Source organism: Gekko japonicus, unplaced genomic scaffold (genome assembly GCF_001447785.1).
Source record: "Gekko japonicus isolate JY-2015 unplaced genomic scaffold, Gekko_japonicus_V1.1 scaffold3465, whole genome shotgun sequence".
Taxonomy (NCBI): Eukaryota; Metazoa; Chordata; class Lepidosauria; order Squamata; family Gekkonidae; genus Gekko; species Gekko japonicus.
The window spans coordinates 119,374-131,634 of NW_015160331.1; the positions used below are offsets into that span (position 1 = coordinate 119,374).

The 12,261-nt window shown below is 48.3% G+C and overlaps 1 protein-coding gene across 1 annotated transcript in view; it reads right to left on the reverse strand.

The window, feature by feature from the left end:
• Window positions 1-2,854: 2,854 nt before the first annotated feature.
• TBC1D13 (TBC1 domain family member 13) overlaps window positions 2,855-12,261 on the reverse strand; it is a 25,603-nt gene continuing 16,196 nt past the window's right edge. The window contains exons 9-11 of the mRNA XM_015417192.1: window positions 7,643-7,803; window positions 6,344-6,401; window positions 2,855-3,141 (exon numbers count right to left, since the gene is read on the reverse strand). Of these exons, the coding sequence (XP_015272678.1) occupies window positions 3,076-3,141; window positions 6,344-6,401; window positions 7,643-7,803 (285 nt within the window). The 3' untranslated portion in view covers window positions 2,855-3,075. The remainder of the gene's footprint in view (window positions 3,142-6,343; window positions 6,402-7,642; window positions 7,804-12,261) is intronic.

Here is a 12,261-nt window from a genome sequence, read left to right on the forward strand (position 1 = left end):
AACGAAGCAAGAGCATCACAGCAAGCGTTTCTGAAACAAGCAGCCTGCAATTAACTAACTCTTGGGATTTGGGGTGCATCAAACAAAAGTCCTAATGACATGATCTCACTGGTTTCTACTCTCCAGCTACAAACTTAGAATCAAAGAATGGAATCCTCCCTGATTCAAGGAAATGTAATAGCTGGTCCAGGAAAGAAGGCAGTGGAAGGGAAACAGGAAGTGGAACAGGCTAAGGAGACTGTGGATCTTGAAGTATCACTGCTAGCAGAAATCTGATTCCAGCAGAAAGAGGAAGCAGGTTCACTATCTTTGCTAAGACCCAGAGGTCGCATTATCAGCTCTGAGAATGAAAAGATGACGTTCCAACACCCTCCCCACCACCTGACCTCGCTGTCGAGAGTTTGAGCTTGTACCACTTAAGGCTGCAGGAAGTGGCTCACATGACAGAATTCTTCTCTAGACCAAAACTCCCTCAATGTGGCAAACCGGCAGGACAAAAGTGCCACGCTAGGCCCATTCCCCTTGACAAACTGGCGTTCCGGGTGCAGGGCTTTCTTTTCTCCTCCCATGGGGGAAGCATCCTGTGAGCCACACCTGCAAGCCACACCTGCAACCACAGCTGACACATCCCAGACAACCTCAGCAAAGGGGCAGCTCCAGACTAATTAACATCTGCAGGTAGGTGATCCCCCCCCCCAAATGTCTTGTCACTCAAGGAGAAGCTCAAATCCAGGCACCTGGCTGATACCCAGCATCTTCTCTCAAAACAGCTGCCCTTTACACCTTCGGCAAAGAGGCAGCTGGAGATCTGGAAAGTTTCTTTCTATGGAATGTTTCTCACACATGCTGGCGACCTTTGTTGCAACAACTATGGCTCATATTTTGCTTCTGGGTCGCAAACAGGGACAGGCAGTATCCCAGTAGATGTATGGGGGGGTGGGGTTAACCCACCAAGAGACACCCCCCCCCCCAGTTGCTGTCCTCCAGTATAAAAGCCTCTTAATCACAAGGAATAGCACCGGTTTGTCCCCAAAGCATGCTATTGTGTGGCTGGATGCACTGAGATGTCTCACTTCCTTTGGTAGAGACAGTCTTCTCCCTTGCTCCATCGTTCTGACTAGGCAAACACAGTTTCTGAAACATTACAAACATTTGCCAACAGGGCGTGGACAACAATGCCTCTTTAAGTCTCTCTGGGGTGAAAAGGGCTACAGTTCTGACTAGGCAAACACAGTTTCTGAAGCATTACAAACATTTGCCGACAGGGCGTGGACAACAATGCCTCTAAGCCCAACACCTTCAAGTCTCTCTGGGGTGAAAAGGGCTATAATCTTGCCTGCAGCCCAAGGCTTGTTAAGTGAGCAGAGGCTGCACTCTCCGTAACTCCAAGCACAGGGACAGTGTGCGAATCGGGACCTCAATCTTCACCAATGTCCTCCAGCTTTCCCAACCTTTACCTGAGCAGAGCAACACGGGAAGCAGGGAAGCAAGCCTTGAAGACGACACAACAGGTCACCTCTTATATCAAAGTACTAAGACACAAAAAGGTTCAGGCTGTCTCAGACAAGGACAGAGACGTGAAGCTGGGCTACCCCACTGATTACCGTCACTTGTGGCAGATTCCCTCCTTCCCAAGAGGGTGGCAGTCAATTTCATCACTAAAGGCAGGTCAGACTTTGCTACGCCATCAGGAGAAAAAAAAACAGAGCTTCTCTAAACTGGCCTGGTTCTCACCTCAAAGCATCTGCTCTTTACATGAACAGATTTAGTGCCGATTCACGGTACTTGGAAATTACTTTAGAAGTTACTTTGGTTAACAGATAACAAGGGAAATGGTGTGGAATAGCTGTCAAGGAACCCAACGTGTACGTCAAGAAGTGAATTTTTCAAATGCCACCACATTTTTCCAAGGTTTTTTGGGGCAGGGTGGGGTGCACCGCTCTGTGACAGCATCCTGAGACATTTACACCATGTGTGGGAGCTCTGACGCCAGCCCATTTCGACTCGGGGGGCAATCTTATTGCTAGCTTATGGACCCTCCCTTCTAGCTGTTGGCCGTCCTTCCCAAAAACCCTCAGGATGACGTCCTGGAGAGAGCAGGTTACCTGCATGCCCCCCCCCCATTGACAATGAACACCTTGCCACGATCCTTTAACAGAAAAGCACGGAAACATCCTGGGGTTAACGCCATGTAAACCTGAGGCAGAGAACAAACTTTTATAAAATGTGATTGATTCTATGCCTACTCTTTGTGGGATCAAACCAAAGCATAAAATAATTACATCAATCTGATCTCCAGTCTTCCTTTTAAAGCTGCCATGCCAGCGAGTGATCCGCAGTGCCAACACGACAGGCAACAGGTAGCTCAAAATTTCTCAGCGGCAATGGTGGGGCGCTTGCTCTAAGGCAGTGGGTGATAAGGCTGACCCAGTTTCCTTCGGCCTGCTTCTGCCTTCTTCTGTGAATAGCCCGCATCAAAATGGGAGAGACAAGGTATATCAGAGGCAACCATCAGCAACAGTTTTGCTTGGAGAAATTCAGTCGTGCCACCCCTGCTCAAAGCTCGGCGGGGAAAGAAATCTGGGCCACTGCACAGGAGAGGGCTCCTGCAGCCCCTCAGACAGAAGCGGCTCTTTCCTCCCCCCGTCAAAAGCCACCGGTTCCCAGCTTATCCCGTGCACGTTCCGGAATGTGTCGTGCCGAAGGACTTGCTCCCATAACACCATTTGCTGCTGTCATTTCCATAAAAGATTGAGAAATATGTCATTCATCTTCTGTTGTCTCCGCATCTGGCGACATTTAAAAAAAAAAAGACAGGGAAAAAAACGTTCTGCTCAACGTGGAGTCATTTCAGCAGATGAGATCTGAGAGATCCAGAGTGCAGAGTTTGACTAACCCCGAAGGTCACGATTGCAGGAATTAATAAATAGAGTGGAAGGAGTCTTTCCCACAAGGCAGACAGCTGGAACACAATATCAGGCACTCCGCGAGGTGCATCGGCAGCTTCCGCCTCCACAATCCACCGTCAAGCAGTCTCTCTCCTACATACCATGAATCCTGGGGAATGGGGGCGGGCTACTTGGAATCCTGAAGGTCTTTGGCCTTCTTCAGAATCAGATGAACATCTGAGATGGGGTAATCCTGCATTTAAGACAAAAGGATACAAGGAGGAATCACATGAGAGAATCTCTATTAGCAATATTCTAGCATTCAGAGGTAAAGCCAAACAAGCCACCTAGAATAATTCAGGATATTCCTATTTGCTTTTTTAACAAATACATATAAGATTATTAATTTAAAAAAAGATACTACAAAGAAAAGGAGAAAAAAAAGAAATGAGACAGAATAGAAAATTCTAACAGAATGGATACTATACTCATACATCAGTTTTAGTTACAATGTATTTATAGAATCTCAGTCTTCTATGCCGTGTCTGTGATGTTTTTCTTGATTTCATGATTTAAGTTCTCCAAGATAATTTTACATCCAATTGTGAAATCTCGCCCATTTCCTTTCAAAGTTCCCTTCTTGTTTTTCATGTAATTGTACAGTTATAGCTTGTCCACTTCTGCTGCATTTAACAGCCGACAAATTCAGGATATTCCTATTTGCAACGAGTAGAACTAAGCCAAAAGGGGGAGGGAGGGAGCGTGGTCTTTAAGAAGATTTTTGAGGCACCAAAAAGTGCCCCCCGTCTATGATTTTTCAAGGATTGCACAGAAAGGGGGCAAAAAAGCCTTTCTGCACAGAGCACGGGCAATGGGTGACCCCGTTAGTTGGCAGCACCTCAGACGACTGATGTGAGAAGCGCTGCCTGCCCTCATGGACACCCAGCCAGATTCTACCGGTGACAGCTGTGATGTCGCAGCACCGCGTAAGAGTGACCCCGTTAGTTGGCAGCACCTCAGATGACTGATGTGAGAAGCACTGCCTGTCCTCATGGACACCCAGCCAGATTCTACTGGTGACAGCTGTGATGTCGCAGCACCGCATAATAGACTCCTAACTGGCTGGGATCACTCTAGGAATAAGAAACGTGTCTGGGGTTCGGGGGTGGGGGCACAAAAGCAGCAAGAAAAAGAGAGGGGTAGCTCTGTTAGTCTGCTGCAGCAAAAGAAGAACAACAGATCAATGTGGCTCTACAAGGACAAATCTAATTCTGCAAAAGTTTTCATCGGCCAGGGCTCTGTTTGTCAGATGCACCGGAGCAAGGAAGGCTGGGGTGAGGAACGTGACCATTTACTTACTGACTTCACTTGCATTATATTCTGCCTTTCTCCCCAAAGCGGCTGACATCATTCTCCTCTCCTTCATTTTGTCCTCACGACAACCTGTGAGGCAGGCTAGGCTTGAGAGGGCGTGACTGACCCATGGTCACCCAGCGAGTTTCCATGGCGTGAGTGTGGATTCGAACCTGGGTCTCCCAGGTCCTAGTCTGACCCTCTAACTATTATACCACGCTGGCTCTCAGAGGTCTTTTTTTGTGGAAAAGTTCTACTTAAAACCTGAAAGCTGAAATAAGCAAACACTCCACACAGGCCCTGCCACGAAGCTGAAGTAATATCTGCAACTTGTAGTGAAGGTGTCCTGCTCACTTCAGAACCAGCTAGTATTTAAGACTTTGATGACACACAAGACTTGCTCTTGGCTCCCCCACTAATTGGCTGTGGGAGGATCCTTACATGACATCTTAAATTGAGAAGAAGAGATTGATACGCCGCCCTTCACTCGGAGTCTCAGAGAAGCTTACAAACTCCTTTCCCTCACCCTCCCCACAACAGACGCCCTGTGAGGTAGGTGGAGCTGAGAGAGCTCTGACAGAAACGGCTCTTTTTTTCAAGAACAGCTGTGCCAGAACTATGGCTTGCCCAAGGTCATCCAGCCAGGTGCAAGTGGAGGAGTGGGGAATCAAACCCGGTTCTCCCAGATTAGAGTTTGCACACTTAACCACTACACCAAACTTGACAGCCAGGCTGGCCTCTCCTGCGGTTGGCCCACCACTGGGAAACACCCCCCCTCCAGAAATCCATCTTGGCACCTCCCTCTCCACCTGTAAAAACTACTTGAGGATATTTTAATCTTCCAACACTTTACAAAAAAAAAATTAACAGCTGCTTCCCTTCAGAATCCCTTTTCCCTTACACTTGTCCAAAAACACACCCACACAAAAACCACACCCACACATACAAATATAATTTATTTACATGGGATTAAGTTTCATCAATTTTTTTCAAAACAAACAAACTGAATGAGTAGGGAGGTGAAGAGAGAAATTCATTTTTAGATATTACTCAACACTGCCAACATCCATGTGTTCTATAAGTCTGGCTGTAATATCAATCTGTTTGACAGGAGCTGACAGCTCAGAGTGTCAGTAATGCTGGCTCCAACCGGTTCTGTCTACTTGATAGCAGAGCTAATTAACAGTGACTCAGTATTGGGTCCTGATTGGACAATGCTAGTATAAATGTGATAATGTACTGTGTACTATCCCTTCCTGATGGAAACCTGGTGTCTGCGTGAGCATTTTGTCGTTCTGTGCAATATTTTGGTGGAGGCTCGTGTAAATAAATTGTATATAGTTTTACACCAAGCCTATAAGACTTGCGTCTTCTTTGATACTCTCACACCCACTCGCAACCTGCAGTGGGCTAGCACCGTACAAACCTCGACAAACACCTCATTAGGCAAACCAACTAAAGCTGGAGTTGGGTGTGTGTAAAAGGCCCCACACAAGTGGCGGGCGGCTGCAGGGCAACCTGTTGTTAGCTATCCCCACAAACAAAAAAAGGTGCAGACCAATCTGTTCACCATCAGATTGTTACGAAGGGCTTGATCAGTGCCTGTCTTCTGATACCAACGGTGTGCAACAGTTGGGAGCAATCAAGTAATCCCATCTGAAGCTCATCCTGTACCAGGCTGAGAAGCAAACGGACAGAATGATATCCTTTAAATAATTATTAAAAAAAAGATTCGTGAAGGTGAAAAATGAAAGAGCGTCTGGAATTCACTGCCTGAAACAACTTCTTCCTGCTGCTTTGTAACAGGGCCAGCTGTCCCAGGATGGCTGTGCCCAATGTCTTCTACAGCAGGCAGCGGTTTAAAGGTTGGGAGGGGCTCTGGCTCAGTGGTGGTGCAACTGCTTGGCATGCAGAAGGTCCCAGGTTCAATCCCCGGGATCTCCAGTTAAAAGACCTGGCAGCAGGTGATGGGAAAGACCTCCGCCTGAGACCCTGGAGGGCCACTGCCAGGCTGACTCTGGTGGACCAGGGGCCTGATTCAGCATAAGGCAGGCCCCTGTGTTCATGCGTACCAGCTCTCTGCTAAGCTAGCTGCAACTTACCTGCAGAAGCCGCATGTTCAGAGTAAAATCTCCTTCCAGTAATTGGTCCCGAATGAGCCTAAGGGGGAACAGAGGAGAGGGGGGGGGGAAACACTTGTGTTATATTAAAGCAAAATAGTTTTGCTTCTTCAGTACCAACAGGATGGCCTAGAATAGATCGTGGTACGTGGAACACAGGATGTGGGAGCAAGAAAACACTGACTTTGCTGGCACTCCATGGCTGGGGAGGCGCTTTCTTAAGACTGACGCCTGCCTCCCAATGGCTATTTGACTGACTACAAGCAGCAGGAGGGAGCGGTGCTCAAAACTCACACAGTTCAGTGGAAAGGGAGCCAATAAGAAGGGGGGGGCTGCAGCTCAGCCATTAAGCACTCTGGCACCTTCTGTTTTCAGGAAGCAGGTGCTGGGGAAGACCTGTCTCTGCTTAGTGCTTCAGAGGTGACAACGCTAAGCTTGATGGACCGATGGTCTGACTGTGATAAGGCAGCTTTTAAGGTAGTCAACATAAAACCTGCCTTGCTGGACCAGACCAAAATCCACCTAGTCATAAGAACATAAGAGATGCCAATGTTGGATCAGGCCAAAGGCCCATCCAGTCCAACACTCTGTATCCCACAGTGGGTGACAACGCTAAGCTTGATGGACCAATGGTCTGACTGTGATAAGGCAGCTTTTAAGGTACTCAACATAAAATCTGCCTTGCTGGACCAGACCAAAATCCACCTAGTCCAGCTCTACATTTCCAGAAACAGCAGGCTAGAAGTCTCCAGGCATTCCCAAACTGGCCATGATGATGACCACACCATCCTCCGGCCTTCAGAACTATTCGGTTAAGGATTATACCCTTGGCTATGAGGACGGCGGAAGACAGGAAGGCCTGGCGGGATCTGATCCAAGGGGTCGCGAAGACCGGCCTTCAGAACTATTCGGTTAAGGATGATGCCCTTGGCTATGAGGGCTAAATCCTTCTGGAAAGATCCGAGTTGTGTGGCTGTTGTCACAACCTGCAGTTATGAGTTCTAAAGAACCGGGAGAAAGGGTCTGTCACAAGCAATGTTCCCTCTAAGCTGTGGAGTCTTGTGAGCAAAAATTCTATTTAGTGAGCTACTGGCGTTAAAAGTTGTGAGCGAGAAATTTGGCTGCAGCATAAAGTCGTTTGCTCTGGGGCCCTCCTTCCCGAGCTAAGAGAAAAATGTGTGAGCCGGGGGCTAAACAACTGCGAGCTAGCTCACACTAACTCAGCTGAGAGGGAACACTGATCACAAGCGCTGTCCACACAGGGCCCGCGACCACACTCACGTCAACATGGCGCAGCAGACTAGCAGCAGGAAGTCGAAACGGCTGTCATCGGCAAAAAGGGAATCCCAGATGCGGATGACATCGGGCAACAGGAACTCTTGGGACAGCAGCAGCGTCAGCCAGCGGAAGGCAAAGAACTGGGGCTTTATATTCTGTTCTTGCTGTTGCACAGGGAGGAGAGAGGGGGGGATCAAGTCATTGAGTCAGTTTGCTTAAAAAAGGAGAGGGGGAAACATAGAGGAATTTCAGACAGGCGATATATTCCGGAAGAGGAACGGTTCCCAAACGGTTTCTGGTCTGTCATTTCAGACAGAACCGTTTGAGAACCAGTTCCCTTCTGGAATATATTTGTCATTTCATACACAATCGCTTCTTTCCCGTTTAGGAAACGGGGCTGAAGCGTTTTACCTGTCAACCGCTTCCAAGTACTCCTCAGTTTCCTCTCCCAGTTCCGATGCGCTTTTCCCCACCGTTTTTCGCCCGCTTGGGCGATTTCCGGCTTTTTTTTTTAATGTTTGCTTTATAGCGCTATAGCGGAATAGCATTATATCAACCCCATTGGAATGCATGGAGTGTTTTGTTATACTGCTATAGCGCTCTAAAGCAAACGTTAAAAAAAAAAAAAGCCGGAGAAAAACGGTGGGGGAAAAAGCGGTGCAGTCTGAAATGGCAAACCACTTGAGATCCAGCTCTTTACCGGAAGGGGAAAGCCATGTGTGAAATGGCAGCCCTATACCGGTTCACTTCAAAACGGATCATTACCGGCTTGAAACCGGGTGAAACTGGGTAATGTGAAATTCCCCATAACCTCTGAAGGAGAGGCAGTGGCTCCCCAAAGGAGGAGGGGCTTTTCAGTGGTGGTCCCCGAAACAAAGAACTCTCTCCCCAGGCTGAGGCCTTCTGCCTGGTGCCACCACTGCTAATGTTTAGATGCAAGATGAAATACATTCTCCTCCCTTACGCTTTTAGTATATTTAAGATCTCTTCCTTAACTTGCTTTTATATTTTATTTAGGGTTGCCAGGTGAGTCTGACAAGCGGGCGGGGGACTTACCAGGAGGCTCCAGGAGAGGAAACTCCAAAGCCAGTTCCGGGTGAGCTGTCATTGCATTTAAAGGGACTGTGTTCCTTTTAAATGCTTTCCCTCCACTGGAAATAATGGAGGATGGGAGCACCTTCTTCTGGGGCTCATAGAATTGGACCCCCCCCCGGTCCAATCTTTTTGAAACTTTGGGGGGGGGGGTCTGAGAAGAGGCATTAGCAGCTATGTGGGAAATTTGGTGCCTCTAACTAAAAAAAACAGCCCCCCAGAGCCCCAATTACCCATGGATCGATTCTCCATTATACCTTATGGGGACTGGTCTCCATAGGGTATAATGGAGTGCCCAGCAGCTATTTCTCCCCTCCGCTTTCTGATAGCCCTGAAGCAGGGGGAGGGGCTCCAAACTAGGGGATCCCCTCCCCCCAACTGGGGATGGGCAACCCCAATTTTATTTTAAAGGTTTTCACTAGTGCTTAGTATATGCAGCACAAAACCTAGGGTTTCTTTTCTCTGTAAGCCAACTTATGTGTTTCAGACTCCTGGAATGAGCTCTGAGGACAGCCCCACTTGCTCAGTCCTGCCGCAAGATAACGTGAGGCCGCGTTCACACTTGCAGGAGGAGGAGACGGCGGAACGGACTGGGGGGTGGTGGATTCCAATCCTGACTGTTCCTTTGCATTAAAAACGACAACAAAAGTGACTGCAAATAGAAAACTGGCAAACTATGGAGAAGGGTTTAACCCACTCTCTGCCCTTGCTGTGCTGGCTTCCTGTTTGCGGGGAGTGTGACACTCCCGCCCCCACCAACCCACGCTTACTTCCCACTCAGGCAAACAGCCCTTGAGCAAGCAAGAGACGCAGCCCGGTTCAGAGGGTAAGACAGAAGTTGTCAGTTGGGCGAGGGAGGTCCGCTGTGCTCCCCAACTCCCTGGGAAGCACGGTTCGGAATCTTTGTTCGGTTCGGAACCTTCGGTTCGGAACCTTTGTTCGGGCAGCCTGCGACCACCTCCACATCACTGGACCCCCCCCTTCTGCAGTCTGCTGCCACCACATTGTCACAGTGCGCCACCAGCGAAGCACACTGGAAAGGAACCAAGGCAATGCGTTCTCTTCACCTAATACAATTTTATTACTACAGTCCTCAACTATAGAGAAGATACAGTTTCTAGGACTAGGGTGCAGACTAAGAAAAGTAAAGAAACAGGGAAAGGGAGATTCAAATGGACGTTGTGTGTAAAGAGGAGGCTGTCTTCCCCACTCTCTCTCTCTCTCGCTTTCATGTATACACAGAAGGGACAGCTCATTCTCAGATCTCCCCCCACCCCATATGTAAGAGGCCTTAACGGATCTGAACGTCAGGTTCAGATACAAGACGACCACCACCAGGACTGGCTCAGCCAATAAAGAGGAATTGACATTCCAAAGGATGCCGTGTTTCCCAAGCATATCTTAAATATCATGCCCCACCTGGCCTCATCCATCGGTTATTCTACCATGTGATCCTGTCTGAAGAGGTGCAATGTATCCTGCCCCCCCTTATTCTACAACACATGCAATGCAGTCTTCACAGACGCTCCCCTCAAGCTTAGGCAAAGACTCCCATGGTCTAGATGGGAGACCCAGTTTGGTGTCGTGGTTAAGTGCGCGAACTCTAATCTGGGAGAACTGGGTTTGATTCCCCACTCCTCCGCTTGCAGCTGCTGGATGACCTTGGGCAAGCCATAGTTCTGGCACAGCTGTTCTTGAAAAAGAGCAGTTTCTGTCAAGAGCTCTCTCAGCCCCACCTACCTCACAGGCAGTGTTCCCTCTAAGCTGAGTTAGTGTGAGCTAGCTCACAGTTTTTTAGCCTCCGGCTCACACATTTTTGTCTTCGCTCAGGAAGGAGGGCTCCAGAGCAAACTAATTTATGCATTGGCCAAATCGCTTGCTCACAACTTCCATGCCAGTAGCTCACAAGACTCCACAGCTTAGAGGGAGCACTGCTCACAGGGTGCCTGTTGTGAGGAGGGGAAGGGAAAGGAGTTTGGAAGCCGCTCTGAGACTCCTTTAGGTAGTGAAGGGCAGGGTATAAATCCGATCTCTTCTTCTTCTTCTTTTCTAGCTGGCAAGTTTTAGCTTATGAAAAATGGAATGTGTTGCGTTATCTCTGAAGAGGGGTTTCTACCCAAAACATCTAGTTGCAGCCATTCTCTATTCCCTAGTGGGGCAAATGTCATTTGCATCGATCCAGAGGCTCTCTCTCTCTCTTTTTGCCATGCAGAGAAATGTCCAGTGATCTGTAAAATTATTGTCTCACAAAGCATGAGGGGGAAGGAAATGCTGCTGGTTGAAAACCACAAGCTTCCTCTCAAGCGGTGTAGTGGCTAAATGGAAACTCAGTTTGACTGCCTAGAGAGCAGCTTGTGGAGAACAGCGGTTCTGTGTAGTCAAAAAGAAACCCAAGAGGACCAAGAGTGCTTTTAGGAGGTTGGAGGATGCAAAGCTTCCAAGTGACACAGAGCTCTTTCGTCAGGCAGAATGGAATGGATAGCTGATTTGCAGCTGTGCTCAAACTCAGATGCATTCCCCCGGTCCTCCACATGCAGCTGCTGGTGTGACCTTGGGTCAATCATAAGTTCTTTCAGAGCTGTTCTCTCAAGGGCAGTTCTTGCGAGCTCAATCAGCCCCACCTACCTCACAGGGTGTCTCCTTGTGGGGAGGAAAAGGGAAAGGGATTGTAAGCCGCTCTGAGACTCCCTCGGGTAGTGAAGGGCGGGCTATAAATCCAATCTCTTCTCCTCTTCTTCTTTATTCTAACAGAGAGTGTTCCTATCACTGACTGCTGTCACCTCTTAGTAGAGTGAGAATTGGTGAGAACTGGGAGGGCTTCTAGTGTCCTGGCCCCACTGCTGGACCTCCTGATGGCACCTGGTATTTTTGGCCACTGTGTTGGACTAGATTGGCCATGGGCCCGATCCAACAGTGGCTTCTCTTACGTTCTTATGAGTGTCCAGGCAGTCTTCTGAGACAGTCCAAACATGTCCACTGAGCCTCAACTGAGTGAAGCAATCAAAAATCTGGTGCAGGTATAATGCAAGCAAGTAGGCTGCAAATGGGAAGGCGAGCTTTAAGAGTGCATGATTCCCCCATCCCCACCAGGGCTCAGAGAGAGGCGCTTTTTTTTTTGGCCCCAGAGTCAACCCCCCCACCAACGTCTAATCCTGTGGAAGATTTTGGGAGGCCAAAAAAAAAAGTGGGGGGGGGGGGATGAGGGCTGCACTCGGCCAAACACACCGGGAGCAAAGTGAGCTCCAGGGGTGCTGCCAGCATCTCAGGGATCCATCTTGTTCCCTTGCGCAGAGAACCAGCCGTGTATGATGAGCTCAGCCTGTTTGCAAAAGTTTGCCTACTGACAGTCGTGTTTGGGTTCTAAGCTGCCGTTCAGACAAACTGGTTTGGCAGAACATCAGTTCAGTTTATTTCTATTACAGCCCTTAGACCAGATATATATACATATATATGTTACAGATAATGCATTCCAGAAAATTAAAAAATATAAAAAATTTAAATATAAAATAAAACGCTTCCAAATAAAATAC